The 26,058-nt window shown below is 26.7% G+C and overlaps 2 protein-coding genes across 2 annotated transcripts in view; one reads left to right on the forward strand and one right to left on the reverse strand.

Moving 5' to 3' along the window:
* The window catches only part of LOC145835895 (ras-specific guanine nucleotide-releasing factor RalGPS2-like), a 55,297-nt gene that overhangs the window by 26,605 nt on the left and 2,634 nt on the right, over positions 1–26,058 (forward strand). The window contains exons 7-11 of the mRNA XM_082943649.1: positions 16,239–16,370; positions 16,762–16,855; positions 17,068–17,138; positions 22,581–22,695; positions 25,042–25,146. Coding sequence (XP_082799775.1) covers positions 16,239–16,370; positions 16,762–16,855; positions 17,068–17,138; positions 22,581–22,695; positions 25,042–25,146 — 517 coding nt within the window. The remainder of the gene's footprint in view (positions 1–16,238; positions 16,371–16,761; positions 16,856–17,067; positions 17,139–22,580; positions 22,696–25,041; positions 25,147–26,058) is intronic.
* LOC145835849 (angiopoietin-related protein 1-like) lies at positions 1,986–12,308 on the reverse strand. The gene is made up of 11 exons (XM_082943587.1): positions 11,954–12,308; positions 10,887–11,036; positions 10,123–10,244; positions 9,227–9,388; positions 8,121–8,273; positions 7,742–7,880; positions 6,624–6,739; positions 6,341–6,455; positions 5,972–6,131; positions 5,453–5,614; positions 1,986–2,198 (listed from the first exon to the last, which is right to left on the reverse strand). Exons 1-11 carry the CDS (start codon positions 12,264–12,266, stop codon positions 2,090–2,092), a joined length of 1,701 nt encoding a protein of 566 aa, XP_082799713.1. The 5' UTR covers positions 12,267–12,308; the 3' UTR covers positions 1,986–2,089.

A 26,058-nucleotide genomic window follows, 5' to 3' on the forward strand; every position in this document is an offset into this window, starting at 1 on the left:
CGTTAAATGAAAACCAAATAGTAATAGTGTAAATTTAAACTTAATGTTTTTCAAATAAAAATGCTTAGCTTATTTAATTTTTGTTTATGGTTTTAATTACAATAAACTGCTATTTCATTAAAAAAATGTTTTTAAAATCTTGTATTTTTGGTTGTACTGAAAAAATTACTCATCTATGAAAATTGAGTGTTATTTAATCCTATATTACTAAAACTAAAAAGAGTTAAAAATATGTACTTACATGTTTACTGGAAAAAGAAAAACACTAATTTCTTAATTAGTTGTACATAAATAAATTACATTTGCTAAACAAATACTCGTGGTTGCTGAACAAAAAGGAAACAAAATAACTTACAAACTAATCACGTAATGTTTTATTTGTTTCAAATTTTAAGGGTTTTTGTTAGGGTTTTACTACTTCAAACAAAGTATTTTTTCGTGTTTATGCGTCAAAATATTCTTAATCATAAACAAATACTCGTAAATCCTAAAAAAGGCAAATTAATTAACTTAGACATAAGTTTACTTTGTTTTGAATTGTAAAGTTTTTGTTAAGTTTGTAAAAATTAACAAGGGTAATTTTTCGCATTTTAAAAGTACAAATACATTCTAATCATTACACGCCGCGTTAGGCTTGAAACGTAGCATTTAGCATGTAATAGTCAATAGTTTGATTTAAATAAAAAAATTTGTATATACTTATCTTTTTATAAATGTAACATGTTTAGAGAGTAGTTCATTTGTTTAGGTGTGTAAGAGTAATGGTCTTAATTATTGAAAAAAATTAATTCTTAAGAACAAAATATTTAAAAAAATGGTGCTTTTTAAGATGAAAAACAACGATTTATGTACTGTTCCGTTCTTATAATTATAATCTAATTGTTTGAAGGTGTGAACTTTGCAACGTTTAAAAAACACAAATTTTCAAAGCTGTGTTACGTTGATGCGGTCGTTTTTAATTTGCGGGCTCAGTTTTAATTTTAATTGCTTTTGAGAAACACATGCATTTTGGAAAAGAGCGAATTTTTTAGTAATGTGGCTTCGAAACGCAAACGGATTAGCGATAAACGTCCGGATATACGAGGTTGTTTATACGAAACAGTGTTACAAGTTTTTTGTTTGAACTGACTGTGTTTTGCGCAACAATTTAAGTGTTTTATGAGGTAATCTGAGTTTTATTTCTGTATATATATACATATATATATATATATAAAGAACAAGTTATATTACGAAATAAATTTTAGTCAATGCATTTGCAAAAGGTAATGAGCAAAAAAAGTTTGAGATTTTGTATTCAAGTAAAAGAAAAAATTAACCAGTTATTAACTATACCTAGTTTAGTTGGAAGGTTTTGTTATTTTAAAACAAATTTCTACTTATCAAAACACGCTGATATTTTCATAACACACATATGTGTTTCGTACACACATAAGTGAACACTTAAAAACTATACAGTGTTTTGAGTTTATAAATTTTAAGACTGCATACATTAAACTATAATGGTTCACTTATGAGCTCAATTTAAATGCGTTAAGTTTTTATTCATGCAAACTTGGCAGAATGAAGTTAGTAACAAAAGTTTCAATACTAAAAATTCTAGACTCTTACTTTACAATATTTTTACTGTTCGTTGATAATTTGTTTTTCCTATCAAATAGGCTTTGACGAGCTGTTAAGAATAAAACTCTTATCAGCCGAACTTGCATGAACACAATCTATAAACTTTGTGCATTGATAACATTTATTAAGATAAAACTTCTTCATGTTTGTTTGAACAAAACACAAACACCCTTATCAACTTAAAGTTAGTTGTTATTTTTCTGTTGATGATTGGTAAATCTTATCAACAAAAATTATGTTTGTACAAACACGAAAGCAACGTGTATTAGAACACATTTAAAAATTTAAATACTAGTACATGAATGTTTGTCTTATCGTGAATATTTGCTATCAAGTGTTTTTTAGTTTCAAAAACATTTTTATTTTGTCTCAAACAATTTATTAATAAACACGAAAAATATAAAAAAAGAAACAGTAAAAAAGCAGTACATCAGTAAAAACAAATATCAAAAGCAATTTAATAATTATTCTAGTTATTGGGTCTTATCATCATAACGACACTTTTCAACGAGTAATCAGGTTTCCATGAGTTCCAGTAAATTCCGTTCTTTTTTATATCACTTCTGTAGTTTCCTTCCCTGTTAACGTATATAAGTTGATTTTAATTTGAAATGTTTTTAGTGTGAAAAGTTAATGGTTTTTAACCGCTTTTTAGATGTTTATCAATACTTCTAATTACTTTAATCGTTATCTACAAAGAGCGGCAACAGATTGTCACCACTTTAAAAAGACCACCATGAAATTAGAAAATGTCATTAAGTTTCTTAAGTTAACTCTAGTTTACAGTTCATTTTAGTATTCTACTATTACATATTATTAATGTTTGTTTAAGTAGTAAAAATATTTTAACTTTGTTAAAAACGATTAATGTCTGGATTTAAGATTAGATGACGTTTTTATAATAAACATTTTTTTCTTTATTGTTCATAACGTTGTTTTTTTGTTAATATAATGTCTCAGTTTTGAAAAATATACTCAACTATGCGTATATGGTATCACAGTATGGTTAGTAATTATGTGTTGATTTTTGACATATTTAATTTAGCTAAACATCTTAAAATAACAAATGTTTGGGGTCGACGTCATAACTGAATAGACAATAAGTTTTCAAACCACACAATTACTTCAACAATCTTATTTGTTTGAAGTTTCGATTTTCTTCCTTAAAAATTTCATCACTTTATTTAAACCGTCAAATTACAATTAACACTTTGTACGGAGCTGAAACATTTGTACTCACATGTACAGTTACTACCACATACGGCCTTGTATAGCAAATTGTTTAATATTACAAAGTTGCTATTGTTTCAAATTTTTGGCTACCACAAACTTTTGTCTGCAGATGCAAGCCTTCAGTTTATAGTTGTTAAATAATAAATCTCAAGCTTCTATTTTACACGGTTGTCAGTTGCTGACCAAAAATTTCAAAACGAATTTCACCATGAGTTAATAAATGTCAATTTCACTAGCAGATTAAAAAGGTTTTGTGCAAAACTTGCTTCTTATTATTACTTGCAATTTTGTAGGGGGATTTGTTCATGCCTCTGTCTGAAATCAGCTGTAATTTGATTTTTTTGTTGTGGACGTTTTTTGTTGTGTGGAATTTACAGTTCGTGTGTTGATAAATTAGTAAAGAAGCTTGTAAAATGTATTATACTATAAAAAATTTGGTTTGTTTTATAGAAAGTTTTTAGATTTTCTTTTATCAAGTTTGTGCACACGTTTCAATGAATAGTTTAGTATGTTTAGCAAATTAATAACTTTTATTGTTAAAGCAAGATATAATTTTTATAACTTGAACTAGTTCTTCTTGTAAATACAGAATGAGTCATTATTTACCCCATTTTTTCTATGCCTTTTTCTAAAAAAGCTTTTAACGAAAACCAATACAAAATATCTCAAGAATTTTTTCAACTGTGAAAGATTAAGAGGTCAACTATTTGTATGCTAATTTGTTGTAAATACATTACATTAATTTCATTTGCATTATCACCATAAAAGACTGTAAATAATTAAAACAAAACTTACAAAATAGATTCAAATAATGGCCTTTTAATTATTTAAATAAACTGCATGTAGAACCTGTTTAGAATAATAAGTTAATAAAAATCGTAATTAGAATAAATTTGTTGTATGTAAATAAAACATACTGTCATAGTGAATTTGAAAGTTCAACTAAAAATATATAAATTTAATAAAACTAAAATTTCAAGATCAAACCAATTATTATGCCAACAATATTTACGTTGCACTTTCATTGGAGTTTTGTTCCGAAATAAATGTACATAGAACCAAGTTTGATTGATATATTTTTCACGCAGTAATTAAAAATGCCATTTAAAACATCAAAATACAGTCAGACATCAAATTAATTACAAACAAAAACAATGTCAATTGACTGCAAGCTTTGTTTGATATTTTGTTATGCGTAAACAGTGTACAAAATTGAAGAGTTTCAAAATTCTAACCTTAAGCCAAAAATAATTCAATTACCAGTATGTTTTTGTCTGTGAGCTTCTTTTGAAGTTATTTTTTAATATTTGCTCTCTTTATTATCTTAATCACCTCTCTTTCAGATAAAATTCATCTTGTTTACATTTGAAACAGTAACTTTTTATACACTCCACTGATTATTAGTTCAAATTATCAGCTTTCTAAGCTGCTAAGCTCGCCTGATTAGTAATTGGCTCTACTTTTTTGCATTAAACATTTTCATATTGCAAAATTTTTTGATGTTTATTAGATTTTGTATCTTCAGTGCATATAACTAAGTTGGTTTAATTTGACACTTATTTATTTAACTTATTTAAAAAGGCGTATTAGTTGGGTAAATGAATCTGCGTTGTAGGGTTTATTTATTTTATGGGCCTTAAAAGTCTAAAAATATATTTTTTTTGGCTAAATATTGTACAACAAATATCATTACAAAAACTATTTGAAAAAAGGTTTGTCTCATAGGTTTAAGACTTAGTTAAACGACAAGGACAATATTATTTGTATGTGATATCTCAACAAGGTGTTGAGCTGAAGCTAAGTTTATCCTAAAAATTTGATTGCTTTTTATTTTTTCCCTGCTGCATTAAAGCCTGTCATTCACACATGAGATAATTTGGCTACTAAGACAAAAACTTCTCTGTGTGGTGCTTTAAGAAGTTGGCACAAGTGTCATAAGCTTCAGACAAAACTGAGATAACAAAATATGTGCAGGTGTATAGTAGCTTCTGTGTTGCTTTTAAAAGTGCGACTATTTTCGTTTGTTTTGTTAAAATTAAAGCTTTTAAGGCCGCGTAATTGACTTAAGCTGCTTAAAGTTATATTTGTTATGTGTGAAAATCTTATCACTTAATGTAAATTGACTTTCACAATGGGCTGATTTACGTTTATTGAAATAGGTTGTTGTTATATGAAAATGAAAAATACTGTCATAGTGGATTTGATCACAATAATTTTGCTCTTTATTGAAAAGGTTGCTTGACATTATAAATGACTTTTTATTTATCACTTATAATTTCAAGCGTGAAAACATATACTTTTCACAGATAAACAATCTTTAGCTTGTATATAAAGAATATAGCTTAAATTAAAAAAATCGTAGCATATTATTTTCACTCAGTTATAATATAAAATATTTACTTTTTTTATTAAATAGTATAAACTTTGAGATGATATGTTCATTAGAGGTCTGTAGTGTAAATTTTGTAAGTAAGACAGCATTTAAGGACTTTATGATCTAATGAAAACAACTTATGAAAAAGTAGCAAACAACTTTGTTGAGTGGAATAATTTTTTGGTTTTTAACCTTTGTAAAAGTACACAATAAGCAACAACAAACTTGTGATAAATTCCGTTTACATTTGAGTCACCACACGAATTGAACCACCATCCTGCTTCGTGGACTGCACCGCAATTTGTTTGTCTTGACAGGTCGTTGTCCGAATCCCTCGTACTGAACCTCATGTGGTTGTTTCGAGTCATACTGTCCCCTGCGTTACCACTGTGTAGAAAAATAAGATAAGCAAAGTCGTTGAAATAAAACTTGATTAATTGATTTCCATAATAACTTAGATTGTAGAATGTTCTCAAAAATATTGAGTAAATTTCTGCTTACTACAAAGTCATCTTTTTTTATTTGAGTGTTTTTTTCAAAAAACAGTTATCTAATCAATGAGTTTTTATTGTATAACTAAATAAATGAATGAATATGAAAATAGTTTTTGGCATCATGAAAAAGCTTCTTGCTAAAGTTTATGTCTTTCATAACCAGTATAACAACCAAATATCTTTTAAACATATATTTATAAGAGTACTGACTCTAGAGCAATACATAAATTATACATCACATTCTTGATACCTATAGTGGGCGATGTTTAGTTGATACATTCTGTCTTCACCAAGCACTCTGAATCCTTCGTATTCTGCAAATCTTCTGTTATTATTCCAATCTTCCATCTCTACATGCAGCTTGTATGACAAGTTTGAATTGTTCGTTAGTCTGTGCAGTATGTCCAATCCTGTTGAGTTTTTAACACTTTTGCAACCACTTTTTAATGTTGATTTTACGAAATAAAATTGTAAGTTTCATTATTAAATGCATTAAGAATTATGTGCAATATAATGATGCTAGTTAACATAGTTTGGTTTGTATCACATATGGTTTTAAGTTTAGTTTTAACAGTATTTGTTCTGATAATAAAATAACACTAATAGTTTAACAACGAACCAATCCAGTATTCAGATTTGACCCTTCCAAAACCTTTCTTGTACATTTCCATTCCCCTGTTAAAATCTGTCTTTCCGTCAATTCTTCTCTGTATTATTATCCAACCGCCCGGATCCTACAAATAAAAAGATTTGATAAAAAATAAAACGATTTTTCATTTAACTTGGATGTTTTTAATAAACATCCAAACAAGATAACTAAAAAATTATAGTATCAACTGGAACATCTGCAAAACCTATCGACAACATTTTTTGAAAGTTCAAAATAATAAATAGAAACCAACAAGGTCGAAATCGCACCAGACTTTCACAGATTTTCTTTCACCAGGCAGCTTTATTCTGTAAATTCCACTTTCCTTGTAGCCATGCTGCTGAGCGTGAGTACAATCTATAAAGTGACCTGTGAAAATATAATTATTATTTATAAAGTGTCCTGTGAAAATATGTTAACAGTTTATAAACAAAGCCAGTGAAAATATACATAAAAAAATCTAAATATAATTAGTAGTTATAATATTAAAACTACCAATAACAGACAAACATTATTATATAAGCCCGGCAAAAAGTTATAAAAAATTAAAAGAATATATATGTTTTTAAAAATATTCGAAATTTATCAAACTAACCAGCAAAAAATATTCAAAAATAAATTTGTGAGACTAATTATCGCTATATCAGTCTGTAAATGCAGTTATGCTTCTTTAGTTTCAGACACCGAATTAGTCAGAAAATCAATTTAAGTTTGTTAGTAAACATTAGTTGTTGCTCGCTATATCAGTGTAAAATTACCAGCTATTTTAAGTTTTAGTAAAAAAAAGTTTTGATAACGACTTGATCAAAAGTGAATATTGTTTTCAGACACTCGATAACACAGCAGTTAGCTGTGCAAACATTTTTCATACAAATTGTTATTAAAATATCACATATTGCTGTCAGCAATTGACAGTAATTTTCATCTTAATTTTTTGTAAAAAAATTCTCTTCAAGTCGTTGGCATCGCGTTGGTGAATTGTGGTTAATTAATGCGAAGATAATATGTAGAAAATTTCCAATTTTATTATTATTTGTTATATTTTATAGTATTAACATTTGTGATTGTAAATGATGACTTATAAAAATTGATTTAATGTTTTTGTGTTACTTTGTTCATTTTCTAAACGTTTATTCATACAAATAACGCATTATATTTTACCATAAACAAATGAAATCACTTTATTTTATTTGTTACTGAATTTACCTTAAAAACCTTAGTCATACAGACTTATTTGTTAGTTATTTTTACAAGTCAAATAAGTTTACCATTTACAAATAACTAAAATGGTTTTTGCTTTTTCTTCAAAAGGGTTGTCATACAAATTCTAGTGTATTTACTTATAAAATGTTTATTACAAGTTATAATTACCATGTGCTAATGCACTTGAATGTGTTCTTTTTGAAGATTGAAGTCGAATATGTTCCTCATTCGTATCTCTTCTTTCTAGTTGGCTGTCGCTCGGATCGTACATTGATCTGATTGGCTGCTCCTCGTCTATTTGTAACTCCTTTAAGTTATATTTATTAAGTTAAATTATAAAATAGCTATTTACTTTATCAAAGTTTATAGGTTACAACTAGTAGTTATACGAATTTGTAAACTGAAAAAATGTATGGACATTGTAATAAAAATAAATTTGTTCGAAAATATTTGTAAATTTAGTGATTGAATGTAAAAAATAGCAAATCTCTAAATCATCATTAGATTTGAGAAAATTTATGAATGAAAAAGAGTTTAATCAACTAACAAATCTGTTGTTGACATTGCAAATTTGCTGCAATAATTTAATTTGTTCTTTCATTCTCAATTGTTCACCTTCCATCGATTTTATTTTATTTTCCTGATTCACCATATCAATTGTCATTTCTCTCACTTTATTCTCCATCATCGTCACACTTTCCTAAATTATTATATTCTCTTTATGTTTATATGTTGTTAATATCTTTAATTATCTTTAAGTTTTTATAGTAAAAACTAATAGAATAATGAAAATTCAAAAGAAAAAACTTTTATAAGTATATTTTTGTAAAATTTGCTAACTAAGTTATTATACGTTGGCAAAATTTTAAAACATAAGCTTAGCACTTGGTTCAAATAAAAGTTTCTTCATTTCTTATTAACACTAAAGAAAAAAATTCAGTATTAAAACCTTAAAAACGCCTTAAACTTGATTCGAATTAAAAATTTTAGGTTTATAATTGTTAGTAATTTTGTCATTATTTTGGTAATAATGCAACTCGTCTAATTAAATCGCGTGGCCAGATTATGAATTCGGACCTTAGCTTAAAACTAATCTGTTTTACTTTTGTTTCGATTCTTTAGGCGATTTTTCTAATCTGTTTATTTCTTATCTTATTTCGTAATTAGGGTTAATTTCTAGTTATCTTATTAGATCTAGTAATTGAAGTTTCGCTATTGCAATTTATAATGAGACAACTTATTAGCCAGTCGTTTCGAAACTTCTAAAGAATTTTTGGCGGTAAAAGTGTTTGAACGTTGCGAAATTAAAACTTGATTATCTTAATGTTGGTGTAATTAACAAAATGTAGTTTGTGTTTTTTAAAACTAGGCTAGAGGGCATTATTGAGGTCAAAAGTCTTTAAGTTTTTGGTTTTAATTGTAAAAATAGTTTTTAGTTCTAAAGTTGTAAAATGTTAACTTTCGTAGTCATAAACTCTAGCAGGGTTTACAAAAGTGAGCAATATTTTGACTACCATGAGGCGATAACTAGTAAAGGACAAAAAGTAAATTCGTAGTTAAGTAGTAATTGGTAATAACCTATAAAAAGAGCATTTCCTTTTAAAGTTCTGCTAGGTATGTTATTATAAAAGTAGTGTTTTTTTTCATTCTTACCTGTAATTCATGGTACACTGATTTCTGCTCGAGTATCTTCGTGGTGAGTTTTTCGTAGTCCAGCTGATGATCTCTCTTGTTGATAATTTCGTGCATCAATTGCAAGTAGAGCTGGTTGACTCTTTCGTTTGAATTTGAACTCTCTTGCTTCAACCGTGTGATCTGTGGAAAGTGATAATTTATGCTTTTTTTTGATTTTGAAATTAAACTGTGATCATGTCATTGGTCAGTAAATTGGTTTAAAAATTCAGTAGCTCAATGTTTATCAGTATTTTATTTTAAGTATTCTGTTCTAGTTTGCTCTTAATTACTTTTTCTCTTAGCAGTACAGTTTTTTATATAAACTGAAATCAAAAGTATTTAAGTAAATAAAAAATAATTATTCATGTCAACTTCAGTTAAAATGACCTTAAATGTCAATAGTTCACATTGTATACATATATATATATATATATCGCAACAATGACAATTTACTAAGCTGAAGATTAGAAGTAATCCAATCTGGATTAAAATATTGCTCGCATTCCAAAATAAACATGACCTTTTGCAACCATTTAAAATAGTATCTTACTTTCGAACGGATGCGAAATATGATTTAAGTTAACTATTTTTGAATGCAAGTGTATTGTGACTGAGCACGGTTTAATGCCAATTTATATGGTTAAATGGTTTCTAAGATTGCAGTTAAATTGTGGATTAAAGTAAATAGAGTGTATTTCCGTGCTCAGTCTGTCAAACAAATGTCGTTGTGCAATAGATAGTTTGATAATAGCTCAGGATTTCAAAATAGTTGGTTTTTGGCTTAGTTGTCTCAAACAAAACATCGTTACGTAATACTTTTTTATAATTGTTTGTTAAAGTTGTTTTCTAACAATATACAGGTACATAATATTTACTGTTGAGATAGCTTCTTTAATTTGTTGTACATCCGGGTATCTTTTAAACTGCATCATAATATCTTCCTTGTTGTTTTCAACAATCTTTTTCATTACTTCTATTCCCCCTCTCGCTTCAATTACTGTTGATATTTGTTGTTAATAGTTTATAAAATCTATTTTGTAAATTATATTAATTGTTTATTACTGAAAATTTTGAATTAGAAGTTAAATTTAAAAATAAGCGTTTTACTTCAATGTTTTCCGTGATTCTTATCAGAAATTAAATAAATTTATTTAAGTTATTTTGGGAGTTTATTAAGTATGCAGTATAATTGTTAAATGTTTCAAATATGTTCAAACCATTTGCAATATGCTGCAAATTAGATCATTTATATTCCAATATTTGTTATAAAAATTAATTTATTCTAATATCACAATGAGATACAATTCAAATGATGCCTTGCATTACATCATTTTTAAATTTACATTGAAATTAATCGTATTAAATTATTAATTCTTTTCAAAATCATTTTTTGCTTGAATTCCTCAAAACCACAATAAAAGTATTAATCTTATTAGTGATTGACATAATAGCATATTAATCTTGTTTGTTAGTTTTATTGTAGTTTTATAGGTTCAATTAGTAAAAAATATGTGGAGATTTTTTATAGTAAGCTTAGTTCGGTTTTAATAAACTTAATTTTACATAGAAAAGAGATTGTTTCTTTACTTAAGTCTATTTTTTTCTGATTTTGTATTAGTTTATTACTTATAAAACTAACCGTGATCGTACAATTTTTTCATTTCTTCTTTCTGCATCAATTGCTGCTCATCAATTTCATTTTTACAAGTTGATTGAAAATTTAGTGCTGAAGTTGGAATTTTTATTTGAATTACATCACCACATTCTTCCTCATTTGTTACTGGTAGACCTGGGAAATTAAATTGATTATTTATTTCATATATCCTGTAGTACTAAAGTCCTATTTATTCTTAATAAAACTGTTCAAGTTTGTAAATTTTTATGGACAGAAAAAATATTTAGTAACAACGTTTTACAAAGAAGAATTTGTGTTGATACAAAGCCCTTTATATTACCACCTTGTAAGGCTAAAATAGTTGTTTTTTTTAAGAGAGATTTTCAAACAATAGCTACATTATCACAGCTACTTGTTATATGCCAACGAGTTTTAAGTAAAAAAGTAGAGTTGTTGATAGTTTTAATCTTTTTTAAGTAGAAATAAATTAACAAAGTCATGATGTTTGACACTAAGCTTTTTCAAACAAAAAAGTTGAGAATTTTCTTTTCATGTTTTAATTTTAGTGAGATCATTGTTAACGCTCAGCCAACTTTTAAACAATGTAGCAGATTCTATTGCAAATATTTAATTCTGTGCCAAAATATTTTTCAAAAGAAATTGTTTACTAAAGGATCAGTGTTTAAAACCATGGCAAACATTTAAGTTTCAATCAGAACACGAATTATTAAGCGTTGTTTTTGTTGAAGTTACAGGTAAAGAAAATTTAAAATTTGTTTGAATTGATAGTATTTTTTTATCATCACTCCTATGAAAAGTTTTAAAGTAAACTACAAAGTTTTCTAATAAAATTTGATTTTTTTTTAGTTTTTGTTTAAGGTTAAGTATTTGTTGGTTAATTTAACACCAAAAGCTGTCAAGTATTGGAGTAAATTGATCTAAAACGTGTTTCTAACTGTCAAGCACTTTAATTAGTTCAAAGTTTATTTTGCAAACAAATATTTTGCCGGCTTTTCGACACCGAACAAGAAATTCAAATTAACACAGCTGTGACGTAACATTCAACAATTTGTGACGTCACGTAAACCGACCTCCGTCTTGTTTTGACGTCACAACTTCGTCGAACTCGCTCGATCCTTCTTCTAAATACTGTGACGTCATAGAATAATCATAGCTGATTACGTCATCTAATCGTGACGTGATTTCTTCAAACGGAGCCGAAGTTGTGTTTTGAGGTTTACCAGTCGTCTTTTCCGGTTGCGTCGAATTCACCTGCCGACTGACCGCCGCTTCAGTCGTCGTTTGTTGAGTTTGTTGCGACGACGCTGAGTTTAATACTGTCAAGAAAATGAGGGCATAGGAAAAATTTAAATGAAAAATTTTGGGCAGTGATTTTTTTATCATGATTCGATGTTTGTGCTTGTTTCATTTAAGTTACGTCATTGTATATCTGCAATATAGAATATTTTAGTTAATTATTTTTTGAGCTTAGTATGCATTTCTTGATTTATAGATTTAACAAGTCATGTGTATATGTGTTAAGTAGAAATACTGATGAAACTAAAAAATAGAATTACTTACAACATTTAGATATCTTAACAAAATATTAATAACTTTTCAAAATTTTAGTAAATTAAATTTTTGTTCTCCAAAAACTGTTGACTAAAGTTCATACAGTTTTGTATTTAAAAAGTACTGAAAACCTTGTTCTAATTTTTATTTTCCCATTTACAATCCTACAAACTCGTGGGAATTTTATTTTTGTTTACAACAAATTTGCACTCCTTGTTAACCGTAAAAACAATTGAAATATTTTCACTCAAAAAGAAGGAAATAAGTAAACAAAACAGAAACAAAAGTTTATCTGTCTGCAGGAATTTGCAAAAAAAAAAGTGAACATTTTTTGAAAGTCGTTCATCACCTTAAAACAGTTGCTGTCTGTATTCCTTTGTGAAATTATTTTTAGCAACAAATCGTTGTGAAACACAAGTTTTCAGCAAATTAAGTGCACCCTAAAATTTGCAACTAGTTTGCAATGGTATTTTTCTTTAATGAATACGTAATTCAGTGCTACGAAGAAATTTTTGGCGCCTTCTGAAAAACCACCGTTTCAAAAGTAAATTGACAGTATTTTGTGGTAGTTTTCAGAATTTGGAAAAAACAAATAAAAAAATTGTAAAAAACAACTATTTTGTTGGCTGAAATCAAATAAAGTCATTAGATGATATTAAACTGAGTTATTACACGGGTCGTTTAACTTTTGAAAACTTTTTATTGTAAATTGAATTATGACATCATAATATTTATTGAGTAAATTATGTGGTCTGCCGCATGTTTCACAACAAATACGGGAAAATAATTCCACAAAACTTCCTCTGTATAAGTACAGATAATAACAGCAAAAATAACAAGTACTTCATTTTTTGTTAAAAAAAGATTCACCTATTTCATAAACATATACAATTTTTGTGCATTAATTCTTCCGGCAACTTTTAACTAAATTCTAAAGTAATTGATGTAGCTAATTCCTTTAAAAAATGTCTTGAACTTCAACAAAATCTTTCTAAAGTATATGCTGGAAATAACTATTTTCAATACAAATTTAATTTTATTAAAATCAATCAAGACACTTCAGAAACAAGTAAAATGTTATTCAGTCACTGATGTTCAAATTAAAGTTACTATGAATTACTTCCGTATTTCTTCTTCCACAATTCTCTCTTCTTAACATTTTTTTCCACTTCTCTCTAATTTGTTTACACACTAATAACTCCTTACAAGAATTTTCTTCAATGACAATATCTTCCAAATGACGGTAAAAACTTCGGTTTAATTTTGATTTTCGCTCATTGAAAAAATCTTTAATTATTTAAAAGGGGTTGACCTTTTTTTTTTCCTTCCCAGTGATAACACCTTTTAAATCTGAACCATGTTTCTATAAACTTTAAAATTGAATAAAGTATTATTAAGCAGAGAAAAAGAGACAAATAAAGACAATCGGTTTCCTTAAGACGATTTGAACTTTAAATTGCTTCCTTGATTGAATTAAGTTTGAATCTTTTTATAACTCTTACGACTATATGTGACTGAATAATGAATTATTTTTAGAACTACTCCCTTTATTATACTCAATGATACCCATTTCTACGCATTTTACAGTCATTTCGAAGAACTGATAATTTTTATTTCTTATATGAGGTTTGATATTAAAATAACCACTCTTGTAATTCAAGCAGCTGTTTTATTGTTAAAACTTTAAAATTGCTGGTTATTACCAACATACCCGACATATTTCCTTGAAAACTCTTGCCACCCATGAAATTATTATTCATTGTTTTGTTACTCTTGTGAAAATTATGGGTCTGAGTATCTGTTTTAGCTTGTTTAAAGATTTAAGGCTCTGTTAAATTTGTTGGCGACCTTGAGACTTATAATTTGCTTTTTCGTTAAAGTTATCTGCCATTTAAGCCAAGAAAAATATTAGTGTGTTTTATTGTGATAGACAAAATTCGAGTTTGCATTACCTGGTACCAAAAATTAAACATTTCCATCAACAACCCCTTAAATCAGTTTAAATAGTTTGTTAGGTGCCAAATTACTTTTTGTCTGATTTTTTAAACTATCTCTTTTTTTTTTTTCCTTAGCTGCTTTTTTTTACAACTGTGTTTTTTTGGAAGAACTTAAAAATATTACTTGTAAAACTTGAAAATAACAACAACGACCAATTTATTCATGCTTGAAGCAACCGTTATTGTTGTCGTTTTACGACAGTTTTCAACCTTGCAGCAATTGTGTGAGTCTTTACATAAATGATTTATGATGTCATAATGGTCAACGGTCGGTGCTCAATGATGCCTGACGTAACGACATTTTAATTTTCGATTTTAAAGTAAACAACGGTTTTGTTGTAATAACTTAAACTTTGCAGAGTAATTTGCATAAATGTTTTTTTTTTGGTGAGATTAAAGAAGCTTACGGTATAAACTTTGGTATCGACAAAAGTTTCATGATTTTTGCAAATTACTGATTAAAATCTTCTTAACTATCTTAAATAACTGATTACAATTTCTATCTTGTCTTATTACTTTGTCTTATCACTGTCACTTATTACTTATTTTTAAACTCTTTATTTAACTATCAATGTGCAAGTAAAATATTGTTACAAAATGTTGCTAAAATACAAAACTAACTGCTCAAAAAGTATAGCTGAAACTAATATATTTATGCACTAAATTACACCCAAATTAATGAAACCTGTCAGACGTTTCGAAATTATATATAAGGAGCTTAAACGCACTAATTCGTTCTTTAATTCCTCTATGACGTCATAAGAACGGTTGAAAGTGTGGAAAATTAATAAGTGTCTGAAAACTTTATACGAGTTTCCTTTTAGCTGACTGACATTTATCAGATAAGCGAAAAAATACTCTTTGATTTGGTCACTTTAAATGAGAACGTTTCTCTGAATTTTCTTTTAGCCTAAAAAGCTTTACAAACCAGCAAGACTATAACTGAATTTATCAAAATTATTGTAATCATAGTATTATGACAACTAATTAACACACACACCAAACTTGTTTAAAAAACTACAAGTATCCTTTAGCCTTGCTTAATTTGTTAAAAAGTTGCCTTAATTTGATTACTTGCAATTAAAAGTGAGCTTGATCCAGAAATTTTTAACAAGTAATGTTGTTTGAATTAGTTCAGTTTTGTTTGCTTTAAGGTTTATGGTTATAAAACTTCCTGTTTAACGCGAATAAACGTTGATGTATGATGAAATATTTTTAAATAGCCGACTTTGTGTTAATATCCTTGCTAAATTAATGGAGCATGATATCTTAAAATTAACTGTAGTTGAAAGTTTAATGTTTTCCTCATAATATCTTGCAATTTTTAATTTAGTTATAAAAACAATTTGTCTTAGTCTTCTGTTAATTGAAATGTTTGAGAAATTAACATTAGAAAACGTTTAAGGTTATTTTTTTGGCTGATGTTGTTTTTTGGTTGGAGCGCAATGTTTTTGATTTTTTTCTTACACCTAACCTTTTACTTTCAAAGTGAGTAAAAATAAGCATTTGATAATTTTTCGATGTAGTAGTAATTATTGCATACGATTATATAATTATTGTATGTTATACCTAGCAACAAAAACAACAATGTCATTATTCAAACTTCCTCATCGAGAACAATTAAACATAACTACTAAATTTAGCCTAAGTTCACAGCTTCAATATACAAGATATTTTTGTAGAAAAAAACGAATAATTTACAACTGAACATTATCCTAATAACATATAATACTGTTTAACATTGAAAAAATTGTATGCTCTATAAACCTCTTAAGCTTGCAAGTAAACATTAACAATATTTATACAGGAATGTATCTGGCAGATGTAATGTATGTGAACAGTGCGCATCCTGATACTGGAGGCTTAGAAAGTAGAGACAGAACATTTAAAATGAACAACATTCTCCGCACTATATCTGAATATCAGCAGTCTGATTACAGTTTGTTTTGGTTTTTATGAATTAAAATTCAACTAATTGAAAAAAAACAAGTTTAGGTAAATAATCTTTTTGTTTCTTAAATTTTTATTTATTTGTTTCTTTTTCAATTTATTCAACTAAATATTTAAGTTTTTTATAATAAACTTTAATGATTTTTTTTAGTTGTTTTTGATTAAAAAAAATTAATACTAGTTACTCCTCTTTTAGTTTTTTTATTGTTAAAACAATTTAGTACTGCTTTTAGTTTAAAATTCTAGAAGAGAACTAAAGTTTTTATTATAAATAATAAGTTTCAATGCTATAATAAAACTATGTATGTCGTTGATTTTTATAGACTATCAATACTTTTTATAGATAAAATTTATTTTGTTTATATTTTAATTTTTTGTAGGTAATTTAGAAGAAGCCCCTCACATTCTTCATTATTTAAGTTCAATTGATTATATTGAAGAATTACAACGTTTTAAAGAAACAGAAAACTACAAGTTTGTTTAATAAATATTTTCCATAAGCCTTCTTATTAATCAATAATTTAATTTAGTTTTTTTTGTTTACAGAAGAAAAGTTTAATCCTGATAAATAATACGTAACTTACTAATCAATTATCGTATTCATAAGAAAATCAAGTTACTGTAGTATTAACTACACCCATTTTTATTAAAACAAGTTCTTACTACTTTTTATTTATTTTTTACAGCAAGTCATTGAAAATTGAACCAGTATCGTCTCCTCATACTGAAGGCTCGCAAAACAAACCAGAATTTACAAGTTTGTTTTTGATTATTTATGTTGTATATTTGTAAATTGTTTTAAAATATGTTATGGGCAATAATTTTGTTTTAGTTGAAGTACGTGAATTAATTTACATTTTGAAAGTAAAAAAACTATTTATATGATACTTTATGTTATAGAAATATGTGAAAATTTTCTATTTTAAAAGCTACATTTTATTGGTTTAAAGCTTCTTGATAATAAATTCTATTTTTACTCTTTAAATTCATAACACTGCTTGTTTTATGATGGAAAAACTTTTAACAAAAGTTTAGTGTTGAACAAAAATAACTTTTTTATTAAATTAATCTTTTATCAGCATCGCTAGACGTAAATTAGCAATAAACTACTTAAAATAGGGTAATATCTTAGCTGTTTGGAAGTTAATTTTGTTATAGACGATAAAATAACTATATTTAACGGCTATTTACAAATTTGTTTTTATTGTCTGCTTTTTTATTAAAAACAAATTGTATTTATAAATTAACAAAGTGTTTGCTACGCGCAATTTTCGATTAACGACAAAAATTTAAATTGGGGGAAAATTGTGGACATTTTTAAGTATTTTGCTTTTTATTAAAAAAAGTTTGTATAAGTGTGTATATATAGAAAATATATCAGCGGGTCAACAGCCTTTTATGAGCCACATTAAAAGTCCTTTACGAGCTGTTAATTTTTTTAAGTTTTACTTAATAGTTTTAAAATATACATACGAGAGATGATATGTGATGAAAACAGACATCACAGTTTACTCTCACATAAAATTGATCGTTCTTGTAATCTTGAATTATATAAAGAACTAATTCTGACTTTTTTTATTAAATGTTTCTTAGCTAATAAGAACTTCGCGTTTCTTTTTTTGTGGGTCGCAGATTTTTTAGCTCATTTATGGATAAATAGTGTTAAAAACAAATTCAAATGGTTTGAAGTTTTCAAACACAAATTTTAAGCTGTTTTGTTTTTTTCTCGATGAAGTTGTAATGATATTAACATCTCATTTTCGTATTTTAAAGCGAATGTTGTGGAGTGTTTTGCGCAGATATTTGTGACGTGCTTCTAGTATTAAAAAAACAAACATACTTTTATAAAAAAACAAACATTTTTATTATTTCAAGGAGTTAATTTCATTCCGACTCGTATATATCGGCGTTTTGTCTTTCAAATACGCGTTAAAGTTAGTTGTTTTACTTACTGAAAGACGTTTCATTAACTTGTTTCGAGAAAACGTCTACATCGCGGAGTTGATGTTAGTATTTATGTAACTTTGTTGATACTTTTTATAGATTTTATTTGTGTCGTGATTTAATAGTTTCTTTCTTCAGAACTAAGAATTATTATTGAAAATAAAGTAAATTGCATTTATTCAAAGTGTGTTTTATTTATAACTTAGGAATAAGTTTGTAACTATATTAAACTAGCTCGTAAGATATCCTTTGGTTAAAGTGGAAACCACGCAGTGTCTTTTAAGAACCTTGTTTCTTCTGGTAGGAATCTTTAAGCAGTCAACAGAATAAATGCACACAAACAACAATGACGATATCAATCTTAATAATTCTCATCAAGCAGAGATGATGAATGATAATGCTGAATTTTATCTGTCAAACAGCATTCAACAACAATTTAGAAAATCAAGCGAAGTTAAGCAGCTAACAAATGAAGAAGAGTTAAAAGTTTTGCAAATGCAAATAAAAAAACTAAATGATAGATTGAAGCAGTCTAGATCACCACATTACGAACGTGCGATGCTAGAAAAACGCGAACCTTTTTACAATGATTACAAAAATAGTAATCGAAATAATTTTAAAAACTTTAGCGACACATTTAAGGCGCAAAGACTAAGTAAAAAGTTTAAAAGGTTAGACTTTGTAAGAAACCCTCGTGATATTATTAGTTTTTTCGAGGAGGAAATGTTAAATGAAAATATTTCTAGTAATACAGAAAAGTATAAATTTTTAACTGGGTTTTGGCCGAGAGAAGAGTTGTCAGACTATTATAAAATGACAGAACGAGGTGAAAGAAATTACAGTTCTTTAAGAAACTTTTTTACTAATAGGGACAATCAGTTAGCTGAAATTTTAGATAAAATTTCAATTTGGAATGAGTAACAATTTTAATAAAATATTTGCTACAGCCGTAAGTTGGGCCAAATGTCGAGAACAGGACAGAATTAAGTTTTTTCTTGCATACTTAATGCCCTTTTCGATTAAAGATAAGATTAGGGATTATTTTGATGAAAGCTTAGAAGTTTTTAAAAGAAAAGGACAAGCCATATGGAATGCTTATAAAGAAAACGCATTAATACCTAAGCAAGTTAATTACAATAGACTACAGCAGTATGAGCAAAGTCAGCATAGGGCTAAAATAAATTACCATAAGCGAGTTCGTCCCAGTTATCAACAAAATTTTCATTTTAGAGATAATGGTATTAATCATAATTACAATTATCGTCAACATAACCAAGATAGAGATAGTTTTAAACCAAGAAAATCATACAATGGGAATAGTAGTAATAATGTTAACATAGCACAGTGTTTGTCTTGTCATCAACACTTACCTACAAAAACATCTAATACAAGCAAAGAGTTTCAAACAACCAAAGAAAAAGCTCAGGTAAACAAAAACACTATAGCAGTTGGAGTAACTGGTCAAGTAGTATGGTTTAATGTTCGCAAAGGTTTCGGTTTTATTCAACGTGATGATCAGAACAGCGATGTTTTTGTTTATTATACAGCTATCGCCAAAAACAACCCTAACAAATTCTTAAGGTCTCTTGCACAAGGAGAAAAAGTCCAGTTTGATATTGTTGTAGGTAAAAATAACATGTCAGAAGCCGCAAACGTGACAGGTCCTAATGGTAAAACAGTTCAAGGGTCTAAGTATGCTGTAGACAAGAGTTCAAACTACAACCAAAAATTTAAACAAAAAATATTTGACGCAAACCATCATTCTAGTGACTTCCAACAGCAGAAAATAAAAGCTAATAGAGCTTATAAGCAAGCTTTTGCTTTAAAAGCAAAACAAGGTAAACTTATCAAAGAAAAACATCAGAAACAACAGCAGAAAAATATCAGTTACAATAAAAAATATGATAGCAAGCCAAGATATCAAGTGCCAACAGTGCAGCTTAAAAGTTATAAACAAGATTCAGGTTATTACAATTCTTCAAAAACAAAATCAGAAACTAGTGTATCAAGCAACATATTAGCTAAAGAGAAAATCAATTTGACGGTACTTAATTCCTTTGACAAAAAAGAAATTATAACACAGAATAAAAAAGAGTCAGAATTACTAATAGCAGGTCTAAAACTTTTACCATTTATCATAAAGCCCTTTTGAAGATAAAATATAAATATTTTCACAAAACTAACAAAACAGACTTTAATAAAGGTAAAAATTGTAATTTTTTAATTAACATGAAAATCTATTTAGATATTTTCTAAACTCAGGTAATTTTTTTAAGAAGTTAAAATGAAAGAAACTATTACGTGTATTTATTTTGTATTCTTTTCTGATAAAGTTTCTGAATTGTAAAGTTTATAGCTTTTTTACTTTTAATGATGTGTTATGAAGATTTTTATATTATAAATTACAGCTTGGTACTAATCAATTAAAAGCTAAGACATAACAATTATATTATAAAAAAGTTTTATAAGCCTATTTTTATATTGAGATTTTAGTAACTACATTTTTACTCTAACTTTAAAACAAAACTGATTTATCAGATTTTTTGCTCGTAAAATAATCAAGTTCAAGTTTAAAGCTTTCAAATTCGACTCGTGATAAATTTTTCCTATAAATTTTGAATTTAAAAGTACTTTCAACTCCCATTTAGTTTTGACTGTTAACGATCGAAAAAAGCACTCCTAAATTTTTCTCTTTTTAAATTTCTATAATGCTTAAGTTTTTTGTTGCTTTAATAGAAATATTTTATACTTGAATCCTTTAAAAGTTTGTGCATGAAAATACTACTTATTGTTTTGTAAAATATTTTCAAGAAAATGTTTTCTGTTTTGTTTATTAAAGTTTGCGAGTTAAATATTAAGAACGTATGTTTTTCTAAGTTAAAAACAAAATTAAAGTTTTTCATGTTTTTTAAACTATTAACTTTCTTTTAATGCATCTTTAAATGCTTAATTTTTGTTTTGTTTTGTATAAAAAAATGGGTTTGAAAGTAAATACTGACAGTTTCGTTATTGTCTTCTGGCATAATAACATAGTAGTTTTTATTAAACTTTCTTGAAAGAATATCTCAACTTTTTTTTTTTTGAGCCGCGTATTTTTGAAATGAATACTACAATGATGGCCAATGAAAAGATGAATTTTTTCTATGTCAAAAAGTGATTTCGATGAATTTTTGAATTTGAAGTTTAGAGAAAAACAAGCGAATTAAAACAATTCGTTCCTGCTAAATAAACCACCGTAGAAGAAGAAATCGGAAGAGAAACGCCGGAATAGAAGATGCCCGAGGACAACAGGCACAAGGACAAGAACCCCAAGGATAAGAAGCCTGAGGACAACTAAATGACTATCATTGTTACTTACTTTGTCTTTATGTTGTGTTTTGTCTAAGTTTTTGTAAATTATGTAACTTTTGAGATAATAAGTTATACAGTTTCTTTTTCTTACTTTTTTCTTACCCGCGCTTAAAACACTTATAAAAAAGCTTTAAGTTAAGTAGGATTTTAAGATTTATATTATTTAAAACCAGGCTTTAAACGTTAAAATTGAAAATTTAAAAAGAAACAATGTAATGATATTAACATCTCATTTTCGTATTTTAAAGCGAATGTTGTGGAGTGTTTTGCGCAGATATTTGTGACGTGCTTCTAGTATTAAAAAAACAAACATACTTTTATAAAAAAACAAACATTTTTATTATTTCAAGGAGTTAATTTCATTCCGACGAGTATATATCGGCGTTTTGTCTTTCAAATACGCGTTAAAGTTAGTTGTTTTACTTACTGAAAGACGTTTCATTAACTTGTTTCGAGAAAACGTCTACATCGCGGAGTTGATGTTAGTATTTATGTAACTTTGTTGATACTTTTTATAGATTTTATTTGTGTCGTGATTTAATAGTTTCTTTCTTCAGAACTAAGAATTATTATTGAAAATAAAGTAAATTGCATTTATTCAAAGTGTGTTTTATTTATAACTTAGGAAATAGTTTTGTAACTTATACTGTTTGTATATTATTTACTTCTCGTAAGTATAGCAGTCAGTAAGTTACTGGAGACCACGTAGTTAAGACATAAAACATAAAAACCAATAAAATAACCCAATTGGTTAAAAAGTAAGCAGCAGAAACGTAAATTTACTAAGTTTAAGTTTCAGGTCACTATCTTTTTGAGAACTATGACTTAATATTTTTTAGTTTATTATGTTCCTAATATCTTAGTTTTTTTGTTTTTTTATAAAAAAGTATAAATATTGAAACAGAAAACACACATCGCCACAAATTTGTGCCGGGCCACAGAAAATCTCAATCATTAGGTAAAGATTTTCTCACAACCCACAATAAAATGAGGGCAGCAGAAAACAGAATACAAAAGAGGTGTTTATTTATTTATTAAATATTTAAATATTATAGAGTTTAAAAAAAAATAAAATGTAAGATTCTAGAATGCTATAAGGGTTTTTCATATGATATAAAGTTAATATTCAAGTTATTTTAGAATTATTATTTTCTTTTTTCAAATTGAATTCTAATTAAAATACAAATTAAGTTTAGATAATTAAGTTGCACAACGTTTTTATAAAGTTGTTTTACATTTTAAACGGATGAAAAAAATTATATTTAATAAAATATAAAGTATATATAAATTTTGTATAAATATAAATTGCATGTTTGTTTGCTACTTTGTATTGCACGTTGTTTTTGAATAGTTCTGCTTGAATTTATGTTTTGTGTTTGATTTTTTTTTAAAAACCTTATAGAGTAATAACATTTTATTATCGAATATGTTGTTATTATATTTGATTTATCCTCATAGAGTCAAAAGATGGTTACGGAAAGTCAAGAAGTTCAGTTGTTTTAATTGTTTTGTTGCTCAGAATTCCTGTTATAAAACTTTGCGTAATTTTGGTGTATAACGTTTTTACATATTTTATTGAAGTTAGACGTTAAATAAATTTTATCAAAATGTTTTTTATAATAAGAATAAAACTTTGTCTACTTGCATGAAGTAGAATCTATTAAAACGACGTTTTTACTTCTAATTAAATTTAATTATGTCAATAAAATTGAAAGTACTCCAAACAACTTGTTTTGATGTTGTTTTTGTCTAACACTTTAGTTTTATCCATAATAACAGTTTTTAGATTAGTTCATTGTCTGTAAAAAATCTCAGTAATATATAGAGAATATTTCATAATTGAAATCTTTTTTTTTAGAAGATGTACTTTAATGGTATTGTAAATGTTTTACTTTTAAGTACCAAATGAAATGAATAGTAGGAAAATATGAATTTATAAGTATTTGGTATATACTATCGATGAATTTAACTCTGTTTGTATCTGAGCTTTTAGGTTTATAAATACTTATTTTTTTATACGACCAAAACTAAATATTAGATAAAAAGTCGGTAAATTGTGCTTCGTGATGTACAAATAAAAAATAATATAAGTTAGGCGTCTAATTTAAAGATTAGTTATTACCAGTTCTTTATTGCAAGTAGTTTGTGTATAACAAATTTTAAAATAATATTGGTAATTTAAAGTGACTTCGGTCTTCTGAAGGCATTTTTTCACACAATGCGGTCCGTAAGACATTTTTTTAATAAAAATTTGCCGGTTTCTTTTAAAAGGCTGTACACCAGGTATACTTTGATACATCTGCAGTATGTAATTGTTTTAAGATTTTTTCTGACTTCTTGTGATCTAAAATAATAGCTAATTGAATTACAAGGAGAATAGTAGTTGCTGATTTCTTTAATTTTTGATAAACAAAACTTGAAAACATTTGATTAAACCTTTTGATTTAATAAGCATTGTGCAGGATTGCCACGAAGTCAGGAAATGTCAAAAAAAAAAAAAAAAGTTCATAAGTCAGGAAAAAATGTGAGTTTTTGAAAAAAGTCAGAAAACTTGACATAAACATGTTTTTATATAGAAAGTTTGTCATTCTTAAAAATTGCATTTTGCTTATACTATTTTCCAAAATATTTTGCTTTTACAAAAATATGTTGCTTTAACCTGTATAAAAACAAAATTCAAACCTTTACCTGATTTCAAGTTTTTTATTTTGATTTAGAACAGTCAGTAATTTTTTATCAGCTCGAACTATAAAAAAACAATGATATATTTTTTATTGAAACTCCCATGGTTTTAAATACAAACTTTGTTTTGTATTTAATTATTTAAGTTGATTATGACAGCTCTAGTAATAAACTCGTATTTTTATTGTAATGATTAAAAAGTTTTGTAAATTTTTTTTATACTCTATGATAAAATAAAAGTCATTTAATGGAAAATTAAACGTCTAACATTATTTTTTTTTTTTTTAAATCCAAATATATATCAAAAGTCTTGATTTATCAGTAATATAGAACATATTGTTTTTTACAACTGTCAAAAAATCTGAGAAATTATTTTTTATGTATTTCATTTTCGGTGGTACTATCGATTCAGCTGTAGAAATCACTCAAACAATGACTTTATATTAAACATTGTCAAAACCAACACTTTAATTTAAACTCAAGTTGTAAAACAAAACTTATCTGTGAAGCCTTTATCAAAATGAACATGGGTGTTTAGTGGTGTTTAGTTTTCAGCGTAGTAAAAAAAATCGCTTGTTGTAATGAATGTTTGTAATTTTTAAATCTGAAAAATGATTTTAGGCGTACCGAATCTCAAGCGGTGATTTTGCATTTCGATTACTTTAACACTTTACAAAACTCAGGCAGTCTCTTGGAGCGAAGGAAAAGAAACTAAAACACCAGTGGTCGCCGAAACATCATAATAATAACCTTAAACTGCAACAAAACAACCTAAATCATGTTGCAAGGTACTAAAATAAATTAAAACTAATTAGAAATATTCAGCGCGTCTAAACAACAAGTTTAATAACTAAAACATTATTTTTAGCAAATAAGTAATACTCGTAGATGTAATAGTACTTAACTTTAAAAAACAAACTAATTTTACACTGAATAAAAGAATACTTGCTGATTTGAATGTTTTGTTAAAACTATTAAATGTATCTCGTATAAAATATCAAGTACAATGTAAACTAAATTATAATGCAGATCAGGAATTAAAGTTTTTAACAATTTTTTTTTGCTTGCCACCGTTTTGTTATTTACACAAAAATTAGCATGTAGTTTTCTAAAAGTTAGTTAAGTTATTTTCGTTTATTTCTTTAATTTAATTACAGAAAAAAACCTTTTCTGCAAACTAAATAATTTTGTTAAATCAAAATTTGTTACTTTAAACAGGTTTTGTTTAATATGGAACTAAATTTTTTTAAGCTTTTTTTTGCTTCTAAAATATTAAATAATATGAAGTAATGAAAATATGAAAAAAAAACCTACACTTGTTAAAAAGTCTTATAAGGTTATAGCTACAATCACAAATTTTAATTTTTAAGATATTTAATATAAATAGTTCATAAAAATTATTTTCTTTTCGATAAAAATAAAGTTTGTATTAATGTTGTTTTTTATGTTTTTTGCAACATTAAAAGTTTTAATATTCTTTCAATTTAGTTAATCTGAGAAATACACAAACTAAAATAAATACGATTTATAAAATAAACACTTTGATATACCTTTCAGTGAGACTTTGGTATGAATACATATTTTTTATGTTTTCTGCAATATTTAAAATCTTTATAATTTTTTTAAATTTTAAGTATTTTTGAAAGTGTATACACGATTAAAAGTACATTTGATAAACTAAAGAAGTTTAATTTAATTTT

Source organism: Thalia democratica, chromosome 5 (assembly GCF_965202585.1).
Source record: "Thalia democratica chromosome 5, ktThaDemo2.hap1.1, whole genome shotgun sequence".
In the NCBI taxonomy this organism is placed as follows: domain Eukaryota; kingdom Metazoa; phylum Chordata; class Thaliacea; order Salpida; family Salpidae; genus Thalia; species Thalia democratica.

Excerpts from the sequence above, each read along its gene's own strand:
- LOC145835849 (XM_082943587.1), bottom strand. The coding sequence starts at position 12,266 with ATGATAAAAAAATCACTGCCCAAAATTTTTCATTTAAATTTTTCCTAT. Across the intron at positions 8,274-9,226 it reads CAGTGTACCATGAATTACAG|GAAAGTGTGACGATGATGGA; the intron begins GTAAGAATGAAA and ends ATAATAATTTAG. Across the intron at positions 2,199-5,452 it reads GTAAACGGAATTTATCACAA|GGAAGGAAACTACAGAAGTG; the intron begins GTTTGTTGTTGC and ends ATACGTTAACAG.